At 42.0% G+C, this 25,766-nt stretch overlaps 1 protein-coding gene and 1 pseudogene across 1 annotated transcript; both read left to right on the top strand.

Annotated features, from left to right (window-relative positions):
• Nucleotides 1-216: 216 nt before the first annotated feature.
• On the top strand, nucleotides 217-11,538 carry LOC137892119 (deoxyribonuclease-1-like). Its single transcript, XM_068737045.1, has 9 exons — nucleotides 217-574; nucleotides 4,229-4,370; nucleotides 4,633-4,721; nucleotides 4,881-4,967; nucleotides 6,784-6,896; nucleotides 7,284-7,396; nucleotides 7,530-7,681; nucleotides 7,864-7,957; nucleotides 11,348-11,538. The coding sequence occupies exons 2-9, from the start codon at nucleotides 4,230-4,232 to the stop codon at nucleotides 11,393-11,395; spliced, it is 837 nt and encodes a 278-aa protein (XP_068593146.1). The 5' UTR covers nucleotides 217-574; nucleotide 4,229; the 3' UTR covers nucleotides 11,396-11,538.
• Nucleotides 11,539-13,306: 1,768 nt separating this feature from the next.
• LOC137892139 (deoxyribonuclease-1-like) lies at nucleotides 13,307-18,405 on the top strand (annotated as a pseudogene).
• The last annotated feature ends 7,361 nt before the right edge of the window (nucleotides 18,406-25,766 follow it).

Genomic DNA, 25,766 nt, shown 5'->3' with positions numbered 1-25,766 from the left:
ATAATCGTTTTTCACTGTGATATCATGTTTCCATTGTCTTGTACCTAACAGTGAGCAGATGTGCCATACGTCCTGAGTAACAGTGTGTGAGTGTGTGTGTGGGGGGGGTCACGAAAGTCAGAATAGACGGAAGGGGGTCAGGTAAGGCCCTGACCAGAGCAATAGCCTGTCTGGGCGGAGTACAGCGCTCCTAGCTGTCTCACAAGACAGAGGGCTGGACTTCCTCTGGCTCTTGCTCAGCTGATGATAAATACCTTCGATTTTAGAAGATCAAGGCAGAAGAAGGAGGAGCGGCAGGTCGTAACCTGTGTTAAATTTAAAATTAATTTAACCAATCTCCGGACTTTTTGGCAAAACACTTTGCTCACTGGTTTAGGTTTTATTCTTTTTCTGGTGTTGCAAACTTGTTGTAGACCACTTTTTCTCTGATTTGGAATCCAAAGAAATATATTTTGAATTGAATTAAATAAACAAGTGAAAACTATTTTATTTTGCTCCATTTTTCCATCCCGGACGGGACATCGAAACCAAGAGAGAGGGGTCTCCTCTAGGGGGAGATCATTCAGCCACTGAAGTAAGCTGCAGCACGCTCACACCACGGCACATCACTGATACCATCTCACACACACACACACACACACACACACACACACACACACACACACACACACACACACACACACACACACATAGTCACATGCATTCTTAAAGTAGGAGAGACCTGGGGACACCTCCGGTCACCAACGACCGTGAGTTTGAAAGAGATTCAAACCTGTGGATCTCAGAGCAGAGATATAAAAAAATATCTTTTTAAAACCAATTGCTATCCGAGCACTACATTATACTAAAACGTAGGTGAAAAAAAAAAATCTGCATATTCACATAACACTGAAACATTTGACAAGTGAAATACAATGTTAAATGAAGCTCAACACCTACGAGGGCTACAAATACACTAAATGCAACTAACTAAGTGCAGACACATGAATACACGCATAACGGGATGCTTCATCATTAACGGACAATGCATATAATCAAAATGATTAGAAAAAGAACCAGTCACATATATGTATATGACAACAAAGCAGGTAGAAAACCCAAATAACACAATACAACAGGCCTCTGCACATTCCAGCAACACTGCGGCGCTAAAACACACATTCTGTCACACACTAAAGGGCACCATTCAAATATTATTCACATCAGAGGGAACAATATTAATTCTTTGAATACAAAGAGTTTATTACCGCGTTTGTTCAGTACATCAAGAGGTCCTTTTCGATTGCCATGGACGACAGTGATGACAGTGATGACAGTGATGACAGTGGAGCCTCCCCAGTTGTACTTCTTGAATATGTTTCAATGCGTTTGAGGGCTGAAAATGTCCGCTAGACAGAAGCAGTAGATATTGGGATTGTCACCGCCAAACATGCCAAAACGCTAAAAATGTAATGTCACGTAAAAACGTCTCACATATCTTTAAACTTGAACTCTTACTACTACAAAGTTCTGCTACCTAGTTTCACAACAGTCACGCTAGCCCACTGACCAATCGAGTCACACGTTAATGCTGACGTACTTGTAGTTCTGTAAGAAGGCTCTGACATGTCAAAGAATACGCCCAACATGTCAAACTAAAGATCTGATTGGTTGAAGACTATGACAATCAACAGTATCGTCCCCATTTACTTAAACTGCAAAGAGATTCACTTGTCAGTCTGAAGACCTCTTGGTGCTAAGCAGAGCAACTGAGGAAGACAGTAACTGTGCAATGAGATAATAAGCTAATGGGAAAAAATATTTAGAATATATGTAGTGTATTTAAGAAAAAAATTTCAATTATAAAATAGCATAACTTTGTGATTCTGTCTAGGCCAGCAGAGAAGGCCTTGCTGGCCCTGATGGCCCACAACTGGGTTTAAATACTCTGTTACAAGTAAAAGTCATGCATTCAAAAAAGTAGCATCAAAATATAGCTTATTTACTTAAACAACCAAACGTAAAAGTAGCTATTCATTGTGTTGAATGTCCCATTTCATTATAATGTATTTTATAATACTGGATTATCATAACTGATGGATTTATGTGTAATTGTTACTAATGTTGCAGCTGGTAAAGGCAAAACTAATTGTAACAAATGTATATGCTGAGATTTAGCATGATCAATATTAATACATCATATTTTATCAATGTTTTTTTTGTTTTAACAATCTGAAGCTGCAAAGTAACTAAAGCTGTCAAATAAATAAAGTGGAGTAAAAAATACATACTTCTGAATTGTAGTGGAATAGAAATACACAGGAGCACAAAATGGATGTACGGTGCAGAGATATGGATATACTCAAGTAAAAGTACCTCAAAAGTACAGTAGGCCTACTTGAGTGAATGTACTCATTCCACCACTAAATGCCACTTACTGATTCCATCCATCACAGCACAATAGAACATTTTCTGAGGTCTCAATAATGGCGCACCCATCATCACACTCATCTCTGCCCATCTTTTGAAATATGAATGAATTTGGAAACAATGTGAAACTTGATTGATGATTATATTTAAGAATGCATCTACCTCTGAAAAAATAAATTAATAAGTGTATAAGTAAGTCTAGCCTTCAGAAAACAAGTGTGTCTTAAGACGACACATGTTATATTTCCAGGCTGTAGTTTGGTTCACCTCATGTTTTTACTGGGAGATATTATTTTTCATTTTGGTGTGAAAACCATGTAAACATGACTCAATAGAAGAGAGAGATTTCATCACACATGACCTCAAATCAACTCCCTTTATCACATATTCACGCCATCTGTTGCCTTCTCACTGCTACCGTGAACACCGCAGCTAAAAATAGCCTCTGTTGATCATCTGTACACTCTAGTTCAAGAGGTGCTTTGACCGGTGCAATTATCAGATAATAATCCTTAATAACCCTTCTAATGTTAATATTGTGATTTACATTGTAAATATAAGCACTTAAATGATCTCTTTCTCCATGTAAACACATGTTCAAATATGTAGCTACACAATGCTAGCATTTTTGTTTTTTACAAATTAAAGTTTTTAAGGTGCAGGTTTGAAAGTAAATTTCTCTTATAATTTTAGAAATCTTATTATTTCTAAACACAAAAACAACACGAGCCATTAAATGCTCTATCTAAGTTATATTGTACATGCTTGTATTCTCAGTGGTTGGTGCCTAACAGATTTATTATATATCAATTGTGAAATTCTTCCACAAAACATACTGCAAATATTGTTTTTTGGAATTTTACTTCCATAATATTTTCCCAAAAAGTTCTTCCACATACACCTACTGTCAGGTTCAATGCGTTTGCATGCAACCTTTACATGGGAGCTGACAGAAAATGTATTTCATTTAGCAGTACACACTCTAAATGTCACACAGCAGGGGCGGATCCAGACGTTGTAAACATTCGGGGCTCAGCCCAAACCTGGTGGGGGGGCCAGTCATTTTTTTGTGCCCTATTTACGGCAGCTTTATGCACGCAAGCAAATTGAGATAATAGAACGCCTAAAATCTATACATCTTTCGGGAAAAACATGAGAGTTGCCAAGGAAACAATCATCCTATATTTTATCTTCTTGTTCTCAAACTGTATTCATCATTCTGACACCGTAGCCCAACAAGTGTTGAGGATGAAAAAAAGTCAAAGATTGTCTTATTACTATTTTTGAATTCCATAACATACTTAATTAGGCTAGGAATTAAGTGTTAACAGCATTAATAATCTTGAACTTATTTTTGTTACACAGTTGGAGAACAAGTCTTGCAGATTATCTAACATTATACACAGGGACTGGTTTTGCTTGATCTTTAATAAGATGTTATTTTAAAGGTGAAGATGATTCAATAAACACAGGATATGGTTTTTACTCTGGCTGACTAAATGTAAAATATGGCAACAGTATGCGTATAGGATAATAAAAAGTTCACCACATTGTATTTTACAACCTTTGTACCAAGAATCACCTCCACAACAGTGTGACCAGGGTGACAGAATAATGATAGAAGATAGAGATCCTGCTGGCGTGTGTCCAGGGGTGCAGATGTTGGTGAGTCTCTGACTCCCACAGCTGGGCAGAGAGTCTTTCAGGCTCCTCTAGCATGCAGTATAACTATTACATGCTACCTGTCCATGTGTCATAAAATCAAGATTTAGAATGATGTATTTTAAATATACACACTAATGTGACCTCTTTGGCCCAGGATGCGTTGGGTGTGTGCCTTGGGCCTCTTGTCGGCCCTGCTGCATCTGTCTACCTCCCTGCTGCTGCTGGGAGCCTTCAACATCCAGACATTTGGAAACCAGAAATCCTCCAACCCGGCTCTCATGAACATCATCAGCACGGTCTGAAAATGTTTTGTTTTTTTGGCATCCAATATTCCTTTTTTTAAGACTGTATCTCATCAATATAAAGAGGATATATTTTGAACAGCGCTGAGTAACGTTAAAATACCACAAGGTTTACTCGACATCTGGCCTCCCTTCAATTGCAATAGTTTCAGGAGAACTCTACTTGAATCGAACGAAACTAAACAGACCACTAATATAATAAGACGGCACTGCCGCAAGAACTCTAATCAGATATGTGTTGTTTTCTGTTTCTCAGATTGTCTGTCGCTACGACATCGTTCTGATCCAGGAGGTCAGAGACAATGATCAGACAGTGACTAACAGACTCAGGACGGCCGTCAACGGGTTAGACTAACCACACACCTTATATAGTGCTTATATTACTACACACAGAATATAGTGACCTTCTGTAGAAGTTAAGTTGGACGGCTCATGAACTCACATTATGATTTGAGACAAACAAAATGATGGTCTACATCTGTGTGTTTGTGTGTGTTTTCACAGTGTGTGTGGTCAGCACAGGTACGACTACACCGCCAGCAACCCTCTGGGTCCTAATGTACACAAGGAGAAATATGCCTTCTTCTACAGGTAAACAGAAAGAGGCAAAAACAACCGATCCTCTGTTGGAATCCTCCGTTGAGATCCCACATCAGTGAACAGAAAACAAACTATTTCTCTTTTAAAGTTATACTTCAGATCTGCACAGTGTCTTTGTCCTTATTGTCAGCGATTAGTGCCAGAAAACTACTTATGTAAAAGTAGCCAACATTACAATTAAAATACTCAACTACAAGCATTCAACATCGAATACATAAGTATTATCAGAAAAACGTAAAGTATCACAAGTATAACCACATAATGAAGCAGACTGGGCCCTGTCAGAGTAATAGATTACAATGCTAGATTATTATTGTTAGCTGGTCTTGGTGGAGCCAATTTGAACTAATTGATCTAATTTCCTAATTTAATCTGTACCAATGCCTCATGTTATAATGTATGTTATATGTTTTGTATGTGAAAGCACAATCTGAAAAGTAACCTTAAGTAAAGTAACTGAAGTAAACTGAAGTTATTGTAAATATTTGCCTCTGAGATATAGTGGGGCGGACGTATTTAGTAACAGGAAATGGAAACACTCAAGTTCAAGTAACTCAAAATTGTACATGTATATAGCGTCCAAAACTTGTAGCAGAGTGTGAACCTTAAGTTGACACATGTTTCTGGTCCTATGCACATAACTCACACCGACGTAGGTGAAAGCAAGAAAGCTTTTATTGATCCAATTCCCTCGTACAAGTTGGTGAAACAACTTCCTTTCTTCCTAAAAGTATCGCTGTTTATCTCGACACACTCAAGAAGTCCACAGATTAATCCACAGATTGTTCCACAACATAATCCACACAACACGGTTACTCCCCACCACTGGTTTTTATGAAAGATGGTTCAGTACAGATATTAGCAGATCGGAGTTTACAGTAAATATGGGTGATCATGTGTCACGTACTACAAAACTCTACACTATTGACAGCTTTTCATGCCATCGAATGCAATTTCTCAACAAAGGCACTTAAAGGGCCAGTGTGCAGGATTTAGGAGCATCTAGTGGTGAGTTTGCAGATTCAAACCAACTGAACGCCCCTTCGCTCATCCCTCCTTTTACAAAGATGATGGAGAACTACAGGCGCCTTCAGGTAACACAAAAAGCCAGCGTTTGGTTTGTCCATTCTGGGCTACTGTAGAAACATGAAGGAGAAGACCCACTCTCTACGTAGCTAAAGACTCATTCTAAGCTAACAAAAACGCAACGATTCGTAGCTTCAGGTGATGAAAACATTCAAACAACACTCTGCCAATAGATCCCCCAAAATCCTACACACTGTTCCTTTTTGAATGCAAATTACTTGCAGATGTGTTGTGAAAAAATAAAATACATTTGAAATTCCCATATCATATGGAGTGTCACATAATTGCATAACATGCACAATATACAGCATAGCCCACCATACTAGCTACTATATAAATAGCCCACTTTAAAAACACCAAACACATCATGAAATTTTAATTCTGCAAAGAATACTGGTGAATACAGAATACCTTTTGGTCCAACTGTATTTAGTAACACAGACTTCCTTTGGTAATTATACTTACATTTGTTGGGCAAAAAAAACAAAAACATGACACAACTGCACATTACATTCATCCATTCACACATTCAGGACCGGTCAAGCTGCTCCCTAGTGGTCACAGGACCGATAAATGACTTCTGAAAATGCTCCAGCGATGCTGTGAATAGCTGACTACAGGAAAGGGTTGATGAGCTTTAACCGCTTTTTGAAGACTACTTCAAAGGCAATGTGTTTACAGTTAGTGAGAGATGTGGTTAAGTACTATCTTTCCTCTGCAGGACGACGACGGTGGCCGTGGTTAGATCCGCCATCTACAACGACGTTCCCTACGGTTTCTACGGTCGCTTCAGCCGCCCGCCCTTCATCGTCGAGTTCACCTCCGAACAAGCCGGTACGCTCTGAAAGAGTGCGGCAAAGAACAGAGAGCGATAACTCTTTCTCACTGTCAGACGCCAGTGATGTAGATTGCCTCTCTTGTTAGGCGACCAACTGAGAGCTAAACACCAGACGTGTGTGAGAGATTCTGAGGTCACGATCTGTTGGTCACCAAGGCCCCTTTAAAAACTGTTTTGTCTTCAGTTGAATTCTGACTGCCATACAGTATTTATGTCAGCCACATAGGGCCGGCAACTCTGTCCTGCCACATTTAAAAGACAGTGAGCTCACTTTTTTGTTATATGAATCATGTCTGCCATATCCAAAACATCAACTTGTCTCTTGTCATCTCACATTTCCCTCTTCGTTCACTCACTCCTTTCTCCTTCCTCCTGTTTTATAGTTGTGAGGAACTTTGTTCTGATCCCCCAGCACACCTCTCCAAGAGCCGCTGTGCAGCAAATCGATGCCCTCTATGACGTGGCGACTTATGTCATCAATCAATGGAACACCAATGTGAATGTTCTCCTCCAGAAAACACGCAAAACCAATTATTTGGTGGAATTTTTTTTAAAAAGAGTGTAAAGGATGATTAATTTGTTAAAATACGAGATGGGGATGGTTGAAACTATTTCTGCTCTCTCTGCAGAACATCGTGCTGCTGGGCGACTTCAACGCTGGAGGCACTTACGTAACGCCCCCCAGATGGCAGCAGATCCGCCTCTTCACGGACCCGCAGTTCCACTGGCTGATCAACAACGCTGCGGCCACTTCAGTGCGAACAGGCTTACCTTACGACAGGTGGACACACACACACACATACACACTTGCATGCACACACACACACACAGACACACACACGGACACATACACGGACACACACACACACACACACACACACACACACACACACACACACACACACACACACACACACACAGGTGTACAGACTCTAAATTCCACTCCTCTTCCTGTATCTGCAGGATTGTGGTCACTGGTGCCATGAACACTAGAGTGGTGCCCAACAGTGCTGGGGTCTACAACTTCATGTTGGCCTTTGGTCTCACCTTGCCGCAGGTAAAAACAACTTTAGCTTTAACTTTCCTCAATAATAGAATTCACATTTTTATGTGTGCCGTTGTCATCGTGGCCGTTGTAGCGGGCTAATTTCGGTTTAAATTTATACTTCCACGGCAAGGGAGAATCAGTGATCAAAAAGGTGGATCATCCAGGACCGTTCCTCAAATGTGACGATGTCGACTACATAATTTGTGGGCGTGGCAGACATTGTTTGACCTCTTCTCTGATTTTGAGGCGGCTGTAGCTCAGTGAGTAGAGCGTGTCGACCTCCAACCAGATGGTTGACGGTTACAAAGTGTAGAGAGTAAATGAGTAAATGAGTAGAAAGGAAGAGTGTGTCAAGAGTGTGGATTAATTGGCAGAAATAGAACATAATATTCATACATTTGTTTTTATTACTGTATAATGACTGAAACTAAGAAGGCTTATGCTTTACTTCGCTTAGAAAAAGACATTTTTTATCTTTATAGGAAGCGGGTCCTCCTCCACAGAGTCCGCCATGTTGCACCGCCATGAGCCTTTCTTTAACTAAAGGTAGTGATAAGCTCCAACGTTACTGGTGCTTTTTATTAGTACGTTGTAATGTTTCGGTGTAGTTTATTATCACGCTGCAGGGAGCATCTCCTCTGCTCTGTCTGTCAGGGCTGATTACATTACATTACAGTCATTTAGCAGACGCTTTTATCCAAAGCAACTTACAATTCAGTATCTATCTACACACCGTAGACGCAGCTACGGGAGCAATTTTGGGGTTAAGTGTCTTGCTCAAGGACACATTGACATGAGACTAGTAGAGCAGGAGCCGGGGGATCGAACCGCCGACCCTCTGATTGAAAGGCGGCCCTGCTCTCCACTTAGCCACGATCACCCATCCTTCAACGACACTCACGCACACATGGAACTAAGTCAGCATACAGAGCACAGAGGCTGCAGAGGAAAAATCCAAAACTTTATCAATACATCTGTTCAACGAACATGAACATGTAAACGAAAGTGAAACCTAATTCAATCTGCTCTGTCTGCAGCCTCTCCTCCACCGCTGCTATGTTTAAACAAACACAACGATCGGCCAAAAGCTTTTTCTTTTCTTTTTTACAAACATGCTAAAACCGAAGCTGTCTGTCCTCAGTCTGTTTCTGTTAGTTCCTTATGAACTTCTCTGCTGGCTGAGACGAAGCAGACAGGAGGACAGAATCAATGACTGATACTATACTATCAATGAACCACGGGGACAAACAGGACTCAAAGGCACTCAAATGGATCAGTCAAAAAAACGTAGTCGATGAAAAACTGGCAGAGAACATAACACTAGGAGAATCACTGAAACGCTGGACACAAAGGACTAAGATGAACCGGCACAGAGACAGGGGAACACAGGGTTCAAGTACAGTGGGGAGGTGTAGGTGATGGGACACAGGTGGGATCAATCAGGGGCGGGGCAGACAATCACTGTGGCGGGAAAACACACAAAGGCAGGAAGTGAAGTGACATGAAATGAGAGGAACATGCCAACCATTATGAAATACAGCCGCCTTTAATAACTCTGGACTAACATGTTGGTTGGAAATTCTTTTAGAAGCTCCATCATCGTTGTGCCGTCGATGAGTGACTGCATATGTTAGTACCCCATATATAAGGTGGTCATTTGTATTATTTTGTGGCCTCTACTTAAAGCCCGCCATTTTGCTTAGTTTATGATGGATAGGACATTTTAGGATATCATATTATAATGTAGTCTTAGAGTTTTTAGTAAGGCCTTTATAGCTTAATATGTAATAATTATTTAAGATCCCTTACTGGTTCCAGTCATTTTTTTGTCCATTAATATTATTCCCTCCCCGCGGCTCTCATCCCTGCAAATTTGACTATTTTCTTTGATTCCTTAAATAAAACCTTTGGTTAATTTTTACGAAATATGTCTCTGTCTCATAATGGTAATGAATCTGTAGGCCTTAACAATTCTAAAAGAAATGATATCTTACGGTTAAGCTTAAACTTCCTGGGGTGTGATTCCCCAGGTGGCGTTGTTGGTTCCTTCATTTTCCCCCAAAGGCCGCGCACATAAACATTACAGTTGCTGCTCTAGAGACGATATTTAGTTGTATCTCAATTATGAATGACTTCTAATCTTGATCTGAATTTTTTTGTTTTTCAAATTCTATACAAGTTTGTAAAAGCAATGATTTAGTCATGAGTATTTAAGAGTAGCTCCTTGCAGTGATTAAATCCTACAAACCACTTCATGTTTCATCCTCTTGTCACAGCGTAGGAAAGCACATCGCTATTGCCATGGATCATTTATTGTAACCAGCATTAACTAGCTAGCTAGCTAACTAGTGGACAGCTGACTAAGTGGCTAGCTTGCTAGTTCCAGCATGCTTTAATGCTACACTGGTTACAGAATATGAGCTCAGCAGCAGCTCTGGGTCTTACTCCCCGCCACTCCAGGGAAGGACAAGCTACCATAACTATCAAAAATCACAATTTTCTTTTGTGCTGGTCAAATGAACACAAAACCGTTCATTGCGTTCTACTTCTGTTCCATTTCAATGGTTTTCTCCTTGCAGCAGTGATGTAGAAGTATAGTGACGGCTTGGTCAATGCACGGTGACATCCCTGTTGGGAGGTTACAGGTGAAACAGATTGTGAACACGAGGAGGTGTCAGTAAGACGTTGTTATGAATCCCAGTGTTCTTCTTGGCAAGACCCGCCCTGCGCAGCCATTCAAGAGCAAGGATTGGCCAGCAACCATGCTCACCGAGGTACTGGTAGCCTGAGTTGTTCAGGTTCTATGCCCTGACCAATGGGCTATACTGGCCCAAACTAGTCAAGGTCTAATGCCTAAACCTACACAGGGCAGTTTTGCCAAGAAGAGCATGATTATTGCGCATCAGTGTATCAAAGTCCACCTCCATGCACCTCTAAAACTCACAAAAGAATCCGATTTTAAGGAAGGTTATGTGCTGGACTGTTTCTTTCCTTTGAGCAGTTGCCAGGCAACCGAAGGAGACTTAAGGAAATTCTCAGACCAGCCGAGCAATAGTTCAGCTTAGGGCACCAAATAATGCAGCACATTTTTATTTTTTTTATTTCAAGTGTTTGATTTTTTAAAGCAAACTTGCACACATACATGCTTGGTAAATGGTCATCAGTTTTGGTTGATGGTGCTGAAACATGCAAAACCAGTACTGTGTGTAGTCCTTCAGTGATGTAAGTGAAGAGGGTGTTTTGATGACTTGAGTTTTACAAAACATAATAAACCTGTTTTCTGTCGAACCGAGGACATCTTGCTGAAGCTGGACCAACTAGAAATTGTGCCACAGGGGAAACCCACAATGTTTTCTCTCTCTCTCTCTCTCTCTCTCTCTCTCTCTCTCTCTCTCTCAGGCATTGGCTGTCAGCGACCATTTCCCTGTGGAGGTGACGCTGGCGTAAAAGAGTACCTGAATCACGACTGCCAAAACCGTTGCAGAGACCTCCACGGTGAATTTGGATAATGATGACTCATGGGGGTGCAACCCGCTGCAACCATGCAGCATTGAATTGACTAGACCAAAATAAACAAATTATTTCTGCTATTCTGTTTTGTCATTTTTTTCAATGTTTCACCTTCATTGTATCAAGTAGCAGCACAATTTTCAGAGGTATGTATCGAAAATGTTGCACAATAAACTAAAGCTATCTGCATGTCGTGACGCCAGCAGCAGTAGCAGTACGTCTGAAAGAGACTTTATGAGGATCATTGTTAAAGATAAAGTACACGGCTAAAAATGAAAGTGACGATGTGATTTTTAACAGCTTCATTTCATTCCTTAATCACACAAATCAATCCTCTGACAACAAAAACTATCATTGCTTCAGATATTTCAGGCTAAATGTAAATAAAACTGTGAGATCACAAAGGCATCGCCCACTGTGGGCTGTTCAAATGCTCCCAGAGTTACTTTCATTAGTTATGGCTCTTGAAGTTACAGCAAGGCTAGGCACTCAGTGGAGACCGGCCTGTGGCAATAACTGACTGTTCGCTAAAGACCTCCCCCGAAAAGCAAATGTCCAATCACAGCTTAGCAACCGTAACTGGGCACAGTAGGTCTGTGAAGCTTTGGCTAACTAGCATACTGAATATTTCACAAAATATGGTTTAATGGTAAATTAGAACGGATTGATGTAACTTTAAATAAAGTATTTAGAAATTTGGATAGAAAACATTTTTGTCATTGAATCACTGGTGTCTATCAAGGTTCAAGGTTAAGTTATTGTCATTGTCCAACACAGGGTTAGCAACCAAATGCAGTTGTTCCTTTCTGCTACATAAGTGAAACAAACAAACTACTTATTATGGTGAGTGTTTCACGAGCTTGCTGGTTGAACAGTGAAGGTGAGCTGCTGCAGGGAGCTGTACTCAATGATCTTAGCACAATTGACACAAATGAACACGTGACACCAAAGGCAGATGCGTTTTTCAACTAGCGTCACAAACTCCCCAAACGCATGTATCATTCTATTAGTTTCCCCTCTCTCCTCTAGCCCCTTCTCTTTTTAAGCATCTCCATATACATGCCCAGCGACTTCTGAACGGAGTCTTTGGTGATGAAGTTTCCAAAGTGTTTGATGTCGGCGTCTCTGTTGGACGTCAGCTTGTCGATGGTTGGCTTCCTCATCATGGACTTGGTGGTCGCTTTGGCGTGGTCTGTGAAGTGGACAGATGAACAATTGTTCTCCAAATTCTTCATCATTTTTAAACACAACAAATGGTGAGGAGGATTTATTTTCACTCCAGGCACCTAAAAAATGGTACAATGATCTTATGTTACTATTTTTAAGTTACATACCTACATACATAAGTGGGGTGAAATTTAACATAAAGAGCATTATTATTCTTGAAACCTATTTTTGAACAATTAAAAACAAACCAGGATGTGGGCTCTGCAGGATGATTGTTTCCTTGGGAATGATGTGCAGATTTTTAGGCTGTCCATTATCTCATAAGGCTAGTAAAATAATGTATATAGCTGACATGAATAGTTTACAATCCATCCCCGGCCCCCTCTTAGGTTTGGGCTGAGCCCTGAATGGATCCGCTCCTGCTGTGGAGCCCTGCAAATGTTACCTATCACCACAGTGAGTTGGAATTTGAGTTGAATAATTCTAGAAACTAAATCAAATCAAAATCAGGAATTCTTTGAATTTCTATTATAAGACTGACACATTGTAGCCGACACATAAAACCACTGTGAGAGTCAATTTTGCCGAACGGGCCTCCTTGACCTGAAAACCTCGATCCCCACCTGCAACACACCTCCTCTCTTCACCCCTCCCCTCCAGCCTGACCCGGTCACATGCACTGTGCAGGTAAATAAATTTCACACAAGCAAAGCCTCTGTGCCCTGCTCTCAACAGGCCTTCTCCTTCCCCACACGACTCACAGAAGCAGGTAAATATGCACCTCGGACTCTTCTTTCATGCTAAAATGTTTTTTCTCGTCACAGTAACATGGATGAATTATTTATTACAATATTAAAAAACAGTTTGTTGTCGCGGAGAATCATCTTTCTTGCAGACTATCTAACACTATGCACAGATCATACTTTATGTCACAGTAACACAGTTTATGGTTTTTAATCTGGCTGACTAGATGTAACTTACAGTCACATTTTATGTTGGATCACCAATACAAAAAGCCACCACACTCGAGCTGATGATATTTTACAACCTTTGCACCCGGAATCCTCTTCGCACCAGTGTAACCACGGTAAAAGGAAAATGTATTCTCCCACAATGCTGGAAGTAATATTCTACCCAGGATCCCCTCTGCAAACAGCAGCGCATGAAACGACTCGCAGTGAGATAAACTTACAGGAATAGAGATCCTGCTGGCGTGTGTCCAGGGGTGCAGGTGTTGGTGCGTCTCTGACTCCCACAGCTGGGCAGAGAGTCTTTCAGGCTCCTCTAGCATGCAGTATAACTATTATTACTCTGTCCATGTGTCATAAAATCAAGATTTAGAATGATGTATTTTAAATATTCACACTAATGTGACCTCTTTGGCCCAGGATGCGTTGGGTGTGTGTGTTGGGCCTCTTGTCGGCCCTGCTGCATCTGTCTACCTCCCTGCTGCTGCTGGGAGCCTTCAACATCCAGACATTTGGAGACAAGAAATCCTCCAACGCGACTCTCATGAACATCATCAGCACGGTCGGGAACTGTATAAATATAAACGTTTTTCTTTCTTTCTTTCTTCCTTCTTTTTTTCTCAGACTGTTTCACATTACAAGTACCCACATTTGAAGTGTAAAGACAATATATATTTGAACGGTGGAGTTTGGGGAGACTCACAAGAGGTAGATTAAATACAAAAACAAAAAAATGCATCCTACATTTCCCACAATGCAACCGTTAGCATTTTATAATTTCTCCAGACCCTCCTTGTCTGGTAAATACCCATGGCTTTTAAATTCTACTTTCCCAGTTTGTAATGCATGTTTTCAGTTTGTACTGTCCAAGCCCGAGCTCATATGATCCTAATGACATCACTATGACATCATAAGGGTCATTTTCTCCTCCAGAATACATCATACAGCTGTTTTGAGAGGTATTTAAAGTAATACTTCCCAGAGATCAACTGTAAGGATCCTTTAAAGGGACTCTGGTCCTTGGAAACAATACCACTTTCTTCCACAGGGGTCGCCAAAAACATAACAAGAAGAAAGCGTTAAATAAAGAATAAACATGACAAATTTACTTTGGTGTTCGTTGTTATTTGATAACAGCTGATCAATGAAACAATTTGTATAGGGTCGAGTGAAAAAAAACATTAGAGTTGAACTAGTAGAATTAGTGAAGTGCCCCTTTACTACCGACATTCATCATTACGGGAAAAGAGATGACTTGTTGGTTCCCCTCTTTAAGTTCTGTTTTCTGTGTGTTTTATGGAGAACCATACATGAATCAACTCATATAATAAGACACCACTGCTACAAGAACCCTAATAATATGTTTAGGACATACGTGTTTTGTATTTCTCAGATTGTCCATCGCTATGACATCATCCTGATCCAGGAGGTCAGAGACAGCGATCTGTCAGCGACTAAAAAACTCATGGAGCATGTCAACAAGTTAGACTGCACCTTACAAAACGCACATGTTATTATTATGATAATGATATTTATTATGATGTAAGATAAACAAAATTAGGATTTAATCTGTGTGTGTTTTCGCAGAGGTTCTCCTCAGTTCAGGTACAGCCACATCGTCAGCGAGCCTCTGGGTCGCAGCTCCTACAAGGAGAGATATCTCTTCCTCTACAGGTAAACAGAGAGAGGCAAAAACAACCGATCTGTTGTAAGAAATCCTACGTTGAGACCCCACATCAGTGACCAGAAAACAAACTTACATTGTTGGATTATTAATGCCGATTTTAACGTTGTAGCTGGTCTTAGTGAAGCTCATCTTAACATCTTGATATGCTCTGGGGCAGTTTAATCTGTAACAATTTGTCATATATTATAATGTATGTCATATGTTTTGTATGTGAAAGCTCAATCTGAAAAGTAACAGTGAGTAAAGTAAGTACCTTAATTGTAAACATTTGCCTCTGAGATGTAGTGGAGTAGAGAGGTATTTAGTAACAGCAAATAGAAACACTCAAGTACCTCAAAGAAACCTCAAAACTGTACTGAGGTGCAGTACTTGAGTACATGTACTTAGTTACTTCCCACCACAGGTTTAATTAAAGCCGGTTCAATATACATATTAGCAGATTGAAGTTGGTGAAAACGCCACACTTTCGACTGCTTTTCGTAGCATTGAATGCAATTTCTCAACGAATTCACTTAAAGGGCCAGTGGGCAGGATTTAGTGGCATCTAGTGGTGAGGTTTCAGATTTAAACCAACTGAAGACCTCTACCTTCACAAGCGTGTCAGAGAACTGTCCTATCCTATGGCAGTTATACCTAAATTATTTTCCTTGGCGAAAAAAAAAAAAAAGGCATGACACATCTGCACACCCCATTCACCCTTTCAGGATTGAGCTGCACCCTAGTGGTCGGCCCCAGAAGGCACAGGACTTACTTGTTCAAAAGTAAAAGTTTTTACAGACAGTGACAGACGTGGTCAAGTAGCATCTCTCCTCTGCAGGGAGCAGACGGTGTCCGTGGCTAAAAACTACACCTACGACGACGGCTGCGAGCCGTGTGGGACGGACACCTTCAGCCGAGAGCCCTTCGTCGTCATGTTCACCTCCAAAGAAACCGGTAGGCCCCGGGGGGAGTGCGGCAAGTCCGCTTTTTCTCTGTCACCAGTGATGTCGATTACCTCGTTTATTAGGCAATCAACTGAGAACTTGTGTGAGATTCTGAGGTCACAGATCTATTGGTCACGAATGCCCCTAAAAAAAACCCTCTAAGACTTGTAAATTCTTTCTGTCACACAGTATTTATGTCAGACAAATGTTGGCAGTGTTGGCATCTCTTTTCTGTCATATCCAAAAATCTCAACTTCCTCCTTCACACATTTCCCCCCTTCATTCACTCCTTCCTCCTTTTTTATAGCTGTGAGGAACTTTGCTCTGATCCCCAGCACACCTCTCCAGACTCTGCTGTGAAGGAAGCCGACGCCCTCTATGACGTGGTGACTGATGTCCGCGCCCGCTGGAACACCAATGTGAATGCTCTCCTCCAGAAAACACAGGAAAAAAAAGAGTGCAAAGGATGATTAATTTGTTAAAAATATGAGATGGTGGGTGGTTGAAACTATTTCTGCTCTCCCTGCAGGACATCGTGCTGCTGGGCGACTTCAACACAGGCTGCAGTTACGTATCAGGCTCCGACTGGCAGCAGATCCGCCTCTTCACGGACAAGAGTTTCCACTGGCTGATCACCGACGAGGCCGACACCACGGTGTCACACACTAACTGCCCTTACGACAGGTGGACACACATGCATAGACACTTGCATGTACACACATCACATGCCACACAGAGACTCTTAATTCCAACCCTCTTCCTGTATCTGCAGGATTGTGGTCACTGATGACATGATGAAGGGAGTGGTGCCCGGCAGCGCTGAGGTCTACAACTACATGGTGGACTTGAAACTCAGCCACAGTCTGGTAAAGATAACTTTAGCTTTAAATCTCCTCTATGATAGAATTAATATCAGTTGCAATGTAGTAAAAAAGGCAGGGTCTAGTAGGAGTTGCTTAAAACCAGCTGGGGATCGCGTTTTTTCTTGACCCTATTAATAAGTGGGTAGAGCGTGTTGTCTTCTAGAACGTTGGCTATATGATCACTGACTCCTTCTATCCACAAGTCAAAGCGTCCTTGAGTGAGACAAGATGATCCCAGTGCACTTTAAAGCAACCTACTTCTTCTAAAATGCTTAGGAAGCTGCATTTATGCGCTCGGGTTGGCTGCGGTTCTGAAAAGTGAAGCCAATGCAAAAGTGCCTTAAACTTGCATTCTCTCTAAAGGCCATCTGGTCGCAAAAAAGAAGTCTGATTGTATAGAAGTCTATGAGAAAATGACTCTACTTCTCACTTGATTTATTACCTCAGTAAACACTGTAAATCTCAGTGTCTAGGTTCAAGTCTTCTTCAATACATCATGATGTTCATTTAGTAAATTATGGTCCATTTAGAGTCAAATAGACCATAATCCAAGCCCTGGATTATGGTCTCAAGCCACGCCCTCAAGCAGACCCTGAATTCCAGGGTCAGCTTGAAGGCATGGCAACCTTGTTATTGACATGTCGCTACCGCTACCAGAGTCGTATACTGCATCTCTACGTCACTCCTCCGCAGTCCAAATGTGGTCACTTCCAGCTCACCGGTTGCAAAAAGCCAAGATGGCGACGACCAAAATGGCAAACTCGAGGCTTCAAAACCAAGATCAGCCGAGTAATAGTCCTACTCAAAGCCCCAAATAAAGCGTCTAATCTTTTTTTTTTTCTTTTTTAATGCACACACTTGGAAAATGGTCAGCAGTTTTGGTTGAAAGGCTGAAATGTAAAACCAGTACTGTATGTAGTCCTTTAGTGATGCAAGTGAAAAATGTTTTTGACGACCTTTTGAGTATATATATATATTTTTTTAACATACTAAATCATGTTTTACATGGAAAAGCCTGTTTTCTGTTTAACCGAAGCAATCTTCTATATGCTTATGCTGGACTAACAAGAAATTGTGCAACAGGAGAAACCTACTACGCTTTCTCTCCATCTCCCTCAGGCATTGGCTGTCAGCGACCATTTCCCTGTGGAGGTGGAGCTGATTGACCAGGCTGCTGCTGCCTGAATCTCGATTCCCACAAGTGTTGCAGAAACTTCCAGGCTGAACTGGAGTCATGAGAGATCAGTGGGGGAACTCTTTGCAATCACACAGCCTTAAATTTATGAGACCAAAATAAACAAATAATTTCTGCTATTAAACAGAAGTCCACGCACCTGTATTGTATCAAGTGGCAGCACAATTTGTAGTGGTAGGTATCGAAAAATGTTGCACAAAAAACTGAAGCTATCTGCATACAGCAGTAGTAGTAGTAGTAGTAGTAGTAGTAGTAGTACGACTGTCTCAAAGACAAATCGAAAGATACTTTATTTCTTAATGCGACCATGGAGATCATTTCTTAAGATGAAGTACGCTGACAAAACTGAAAGTGAATCTTTTTATTCTTTAATCACACAAATCAATTCTCTGACCACATAAAAACTCCCATTGCTTAAGCAATTTCAGGCTAAGAAGCAGTCAAGTCATGTTATGTTGAGAAATCTGTCACAAAGGCATCGCCCACTGTGGACTGTTAAAATGCACCCAAGGTTACTTTCATTAGTTATGGTTCTTGAAGGTACAGTAATGCTAGGCACTTGGAGACCACCGGTTCGTGGCAATAACTGACTGTTCATTAAAGCCCGCCCCCAAAAAAGCAAATGTCCAATCACAGTTCAGCAACCGTAACCCAGCATGGTATGTTTGTGAAGTTTTGGATTTCTGTACAAACCAAAGCAGTGAATTTAGCTTTTCAAAAAGAAAAGAATGAGCAAAAAGTGTAACACATGGAATTGTGTTTATCTGCTTCGTCATAAACTTAAAATGTTAGCATGTCCGGCTAACTAGCTTACTGAATACATCTCAAAATAAAATGAATTTAATAAAATTTAAACCTTTATTTAACCAGGAAAATCCCATTGAGATTAAAAATCTCTTTTTCAAGGGAGACCTGGCCAAGACAGGCAGCAACATCAGAAACACATAGTTACAGACAGAAAATACAGAACAAGACAAGTTCAAAAAAACTAAAAGTTAAGAGACAATGACGAATCTGAGTTCATTTAAAAACATTTACATTTTTGGGAACCTGCCTGTATTTCTTTAATTTTAGATTTAAAAGCAGTAAGTGATATCAGTTCTTTGAGTTTTAAATCATTCCGCAACATATTCCACGATGAGGGTGCACAAAAGCCCTTTTACCCATTTCCGTTCTGGAATTTGGGATAGTGAGCATAAAGAAGTCCTGAGAACACAAGGAGTATTGTCTGACACGTTTCAGCATGATGAAGACACACAGGTAGTTTGGGAGCAGACCAAGGATTGCCTTATAAATGAAGGTGTACCAATGACAGAGCCTACGGGTGGCCAAAGAGGGCCATCCTACCCGAGAGTATAACTCACAGTGGTGAGTCAGAGCTTTACAATTGGTAATGAACTGCAGTGAACCATGGTAAGCTGTGTCTACCATACGAAGACAGTTAGCAGAGGTATGCTTATAAAGAAGATCACCATAGTCCAACGCAGGTAAAAAAGTAGCAGCAACTAGTCGCTTTTTTACTTTAGTTGAAAAGCACAGCTTATTTTGAAAATAAAAACCCAGTTTTAACCTCAACTTTTTCACCAGGAACTGCACATGTGGCTGAAAAGTGAGGGAGTCATCAATCAAAATACCCAGATATTTATAAGAGTGAACAACTTCTATTTCACTTCCTTCAAGAGTGACCACCAAAGGGATATTCTGTGGCCTACTCCGATAGTTTTAAAACATAAGGTTTGTCTTATCTGTATTTAGAACCAGTTTCAGTTGATAAAGGGTATTTTGAACAACATTGAAAGCATTTTGCAAGAGATCAATTGCCTGCACAAGAGTTGACGCACAGCAATATATCACAGTGTCGTCAGCATAAAAGTGAAAGTTAGCGTCCACCACATTTTGGCCCAGATTATTTATATAAACCGTAAATAAAAGTGGACGTAATACAGAGCCTTGTGGCACACCTTTATAGACGGTTGCAATATCAGAGGATAGACCCTCATATCTGATGCACTAAGATCTATTCTCAAGGTAGCTTGTGAACCAAGCAACCGTTTGCTCCGAGAGCCCCGAGTTGAGGAGCCTTAGCCTTAAAACATCATGGTCAACTGTGTCAAATGCTTTAGACAGATCAATAAATAGTGACGCACAATATTGCTTCTTGTCAAGAGCAACAGAAATGTCATTTACCACTTTCAGTGCAGCTGTAATAGTGCTATGTTTTTCCTAAAGCCTGACTGTTCGGTTGATAAAATGGCATTGGTGTATAAGAACTCCTTAAGTTGTTTGCTCACAAGAGCTTCAAGAAGTACAGATAAAGTACAGATAAATTAGATACTGGCCTATAATTATTTAACTAGCTGGGTCACCACCTTTAAACAGTGGGTGAAAAAAGGCAGATTTCCATTTCATTGGTATTTCGTTATTTTTCATTGCAGATTAAAAAGATATGCAAGTGGCTCTGCAACAAAATCAGCAGCCAATTTCAAAAAGTAAAGGTCTATCCAATCGGGCCCTGAAGATTTCCTATTATCTAAGCTTTTTAGGGCTTTATGAACTTCCTGCACAGAAAATGGGGTAAAATTAAAAGGCTGACCAGTATAAACTGGAACACCAGTACAGGGTTTCACAGACCTTGGACAACAAGAGTCAAACAGAGAACCAGAATATATGAAGTGTTTGTTAAAACAATTCAGTACCTCCATTTTGTCATGAACAGCGACAGAATCCTTCATAATAAAAGCAGGTAAAGCTTGTGAGTTCTTGCTCACAGAGGGATTTTATAGTTTTCCAAAATCTCCTCGGATCATTTAAATTTTAAATGATCCGAATTTTAAAATTAAACAAATCATGATAAAACCCTTGTTCATTAAAATGTTTAAGATTCCTCTTATAAATGATACGTGGTTTTAATTTAGGGACCTTAGTGTTCCTATAAGTTTCCGCTCTCTCCTCTAGCCCCTTCTCTTTTTAAGCATCTCCATATACATGCCCAGCGACTTCTGGGCATTTGGTGATGATGTTGAGAAAGTGTTTGATGCCGGCCTCTCTGTTGGACGTCAGATTGTCGATGGTTGGCTCCCTCATCATGGACTTGGTGATCGCTCTGGCGTGGTCTGTGAAGTGGACAGATGAACAATTAGCGCACCGATTCCAAAGGTGAAGTGAAGTCTCTGTTTTTTTTACCCTTACATTAATGCTGGCGGTGGTACTTTTATTGGTAGCATCAATAGGTAGTAACAACTTAGTCTTACATGTGACTACGCACACTGAAGCTAAAGTACCACAAGTGGAAGAGTACAAAAATGTAGCTAGACTGGCAAGTTCACTGGTCATGCATGAAAGGTGCCAATATACCTGGAATAGCCAACCACTTGGTCATGGTCTGCTTGGCTGTGGTGAGGATCTGGTCTTCAGGTACCAGCTGGTCCACCAGTCCTATCTTCAGGGCCTCTGACGGGTTGTAGAGCAGCCCCAACTGAAGAGCCACCTCTGTGGTTCTGTGGCCCAATGTGTTTTTCATGGTGTCCATTAACCTGCAGACAGCAATTCAGTTTTTGCTCAGCAGCGCCCCTTTGTTAGCTGATCAGTCGAGCTGTCAGAGCTAGCACGGAGCCCACACTGTCACTAACTGCACTCCCTGAAGAAATATTCACACCCAAGGCAGTGAATTTAGGGTATTTTTCGTCAAAACCAGATTTGGTGATTGTTGAAAAAGTAAAAAGATAGATAACGGCGGTTCTGGTGAGTTCTATTTTAGTCTGCGTTTGAGGGGCGGGGACTTAGCGAAGGGCTAATTGTTTACCACAGTCTGTTCAACTCTTGCCCAACTTGAAATGGCTTGGTACATGAACCCCAAAGGACGCACGGAACAACTCTTTCCAACAAAGTTCAATATTTATTTTTTCCTTATTTGTTGACTGGTTGGTCCATCAGGTTGAAAACCTTCAAAACACAAAAAGCTAAAGTTATATAGAAATGTAAATAAACTTCAAACAATTTCAATCCAAGAAATTAATGCAAACAGTACGCAGCACTAGTGTTTCAAGAAAGCACATCAAACTATCAATACAAATTGAACTATCAACCAAGTACACTCAAACAAAAAGCCAAACTCACACGCATTCAGCAAACCGATATGCATGCTGGCTGTGTGCTGCTTGGTTACCACTGTAAAATTCATCAAACAACACATCCCACCATCAATGACTTTCGAACCACTCCCAATACCAAACAATCATTACAACAAAAGTATTGTTACAGTACCAGTGGCTTCTTTGGTTGTACCATGAGTTGAATCCTTCCTTGGCTCTCTCTCTCTGCTGAAATGTTTGCTGAGAGAGACCTTCCAATTGCAGGTGTTCCAACTCAAAGTAATGAGCAGCCTGCACTGCCCTGCTGGTGGTGAATTATGGGACTTGCAGTCTTTTAGGCAAAGTCAAGTGAGCTGATCTGATGAGGAACTGAAATTAAACTTGAAAAATGGCAAAATTCCAGGGAGTTCCACCGTTTTGTCTCAACACCTCCCATTTGAGCTCCTGGTTTTTTAAACCCAGGGATGTCACACCAGTCTTTCAAGCCTCTGGTTGTTCTTCAATGGATAGTGCGACTGAACTCCTTCCTTTCCTCACCCACCTCATCAACACATCTCTTGTTTCAGGATGCTTTCCCACGGCCTTCAAGGCCGCCAGAGTCACCCCCCTTCTGAAGAAACCATCACTTGACCCCTCTGATGTCAAGAACTTCAGACCGGTTTCTCTTCTACCCTTTCTATCCAAAACACTTGAACGTGCTGTCAACTGTCTTCCTATCCCCACCAAAACAGCCTTTTGGACCCTCACCAGTCCGGGTTCAAAGTGGGTCACTCGACAGAGACGGCCCTCCTTGTGGTGACAGAGTCGCTTCACGCCGCGAGAGCTAACTCTCTCTCCTCTGTCCTGATTCTCCTGGACTTGTCTGCGGCGTTTGACACTGTGAACCATCAAATCCTCCTCACATCCCTCGAGGGGATGGGCGTCTCAGGCTCTGCACTCTCCCTGTTTGCATCCTACCTGACGGGTCGATCCTACCAGGTGACCTGGAGGGGGGCCGTGTCGGAACCACGCATGCTGACTACGGGGGTTCCGCAATTGTCAGTCCTGGGCCCCCTTCTATTCTCGCTCTATACAACATCTCTGGGTTCTGTTATTCGCTCGCATGACTTCTCCTACCATTGTTATGCCAATGACACCCAGCTGGTCTTGTCATTTCCCCCCGGTGACACCCAAGTGGAAACGCGCATCGCTGCGTGTTTGGCTGACATCTCGAAGTGGATGACGACACACCACCTCAAGCTCAACCTAGACAAAACTGAGCTACTGTTCCTCCCGGGGAAGGGTTGCCCGCACCGGGATCTGTCCATCACCATTGATGATACCGTGGTGACGCCAACTCGGACTGCGAGGAACCTGGGTGTGACCCTGGATGACCAACTGTCATTCTCGGCAAACATTTCATCCGTTACACGTTCCTGCAGATTCCTGCTCTACAACATCAGGAGGATTCGTCCCTTCCTGACTGACAAGACGGCGCAGGTTCTCATCCAGGCTCTTGTCATCTCCCGCCTGGACTACTGCAACTCACTACTCACCGGAGCCCCGGGGTCAGCCATCAGACCTCTGGAGCTTGTCCAGAAAGCCGCAGCTCGCCTGGTGTTCAATCGCCCCAAGTTCTCCCACACAACTTCCTTTCTCCGTTCTCTACACTGGCTACCTGTAAGAGCTCGCATCCAGTTTAAGACTCTGGTGCTAGCCTACAGGGCAGTGAAAGGAACAGCTCCTTCCTATCTCCAGGCCATGGTCAAGCCTTACACCCCCGCCCGACCACTTCGCTCTGCTGCCTCGGGGCGATTGGTTGCCCCGTCGCTCAGAGGTCCTGGCAGCCGATCGACCCGGTCACGGCTGTTTTCTGTCCTGGCCCCTCAGTGGTGGAATGAACTTCCCACTGACGTCAGGACAGCGGAGTCGCTGCCCATGTTTTTCTTGTTTCTGCACTGTACTTTGGCTCTGAGTTATGCTCTGCTTCATGCTCTTAGATGCTTGTTTGGAAAAGGAAATGTACTTATGACTTCTGGGGACTAGTAGTTCTTTTGATTACCAATGTTGAATGCACTTATTGTAAGTCGCTTTGGATAAAAGCGTCTGCTAAATGACTGTAATGTAATGTAATGTAATGTAGTAGGATGACTAGGCGTCTGACATCCCTATGCAGAATTGTTGCAGGGATTTTTGTTAAGAGCCTGTTGGTTCCTTCCTTGTTTGTTTTTGTGATCTCTCCTTTGTTTGGCTTCGTGACTGGGACGGGGTAGCTGGGAAAGGTTCTCACATGTACATGCCTTACGATGCCTTTCCTATCAGCGTTGACACTGACCACTCTAGCCACCTTGTACTGACCTCTCAGGGCATTTTGGTCAGCCAGCCATACCAAATCTCCTACTGCAACATTTCGCTCCTTGGTGTGCCACTTGTTTCTTACAAACAGATTAGGACCAGCCAACTGGCACCACTTCTTCCAGAATCTGCTGACCTCTCCTTGAATACTTTGGAGTCTTTTGTATGGGTAGCCGTCAAACTTGAAGTCTCCTGGGTCACCCTTTGGACTGGCCCGTCCTAGCAACAGAGAATTGGGGGTGATATACTCCACACATTCTTCCCTGCTTTGAGTTCTGGCATCGATGGGTCTCTCATTTGCGAGGTTGGCTGCCACGAAGAGAAATGTTTGGAATTCCCCCCAGGTGAAACCTCCGTCTCCACCAAGGTTGCTCAAGGCCCGCTTCACAATCTTGACAACTACCTCAGCTGCCCCATTCCTATGGGGAGAGTCTGCAGGGTGGATCCACCAAGACCACTCTGTTCCATGCTTGGCAGCATTTTCTTCAAGCTCAGACTTGTTCAGTTGGTCCAAAAATTTGTGAAGCTGCTTCAGAGCAGGCTTGGCCTCAACAAAGTTAGTGCCAGCGTCTGACCACAGATTCCTGGGGTATCCCCTCAGTGAAGTGAACCTCTGGTAAGCCAGCAGGAATCCTTCCGATGACTGGTCACTCACCACATCAGTGTGTATGGCTCTGGAGGCCATGCAACAGAACACAATTCCCCACACTTTGCATCTGACTCTTTTCTTTACTTCATCCCTCACTTCATAAGTGCCGAACAGGTCCATGGTTGTGAATTCAAATGGTGCAGCTGTGTCTGTTTGCTCTGGTGGTTCACTCATGATTTGTTGACACTGCCTTGCCTTGTTTTTACCTGCAGACCACACGGCTGTTTACTATTTTTTTGGCATGTCTTCTGCCTTTTATCACCCAGGCTTTTTTCCTCATTCTGAGAAGGGTCCCCGCCACTCCCTCATGGTTTGAGTTATGGGCTTCTTGTGCCAACAATGTAAACACCCATGCTTCATATGGCAAAACTGGCACTGCAGTCTTGTTGTCATCATCAAACATCTGAATCCTACCCCCACAAACAAGAAGT

This window comes from Cebidichthys violaceus, unplaced genomic scaffold (assembly GCF_023349555.1).
Source record: "Cebidichthys violaceus isolate CVI_PGR_0920_01 unplaced genomic scaffold, fCebVio1.0.p SCAF_75, whole genome shotgun sequence".
NCBI lineage: Eukaryota > Metazoa > Chordata > Actinopteri > Perciformes > Stichaeidae > Cebidichthys > Cebidichthys violaceus.
Note: the sequence above shows the minus strand (reverse complement) of the source record. Positions and strands in the feature narration are given on the sequence as shown.

What these genes read in the sequence shown, in the direction of transcription:
- LOC137892119 (XM_068737045.1), top strand. Translation starts at nt 4,230, where the DNA reads ATGCGTTGGGTGTGTGCCTTGGGCCTCTTGTCGGCCCTGCTGCATCTG. An exon ending in TCATGAACATCATCAGCACG is followed by an intron (nt 4,371 to 4,632) that starts GTCTGAAAATGT and finishes TCTGTTTCTCAG; the next exon opens with ATTGTCTGTCGCTACGACAT. An exon ending in CTCAGGACGGCCGTCAACGG is followed by an intron (nt 4,722 to 4,880) that starts GTTAGACTAACC and finishes GTGTTTTCACAG; the next exon opens with TGTGTGTGGTCAGCACAGGT.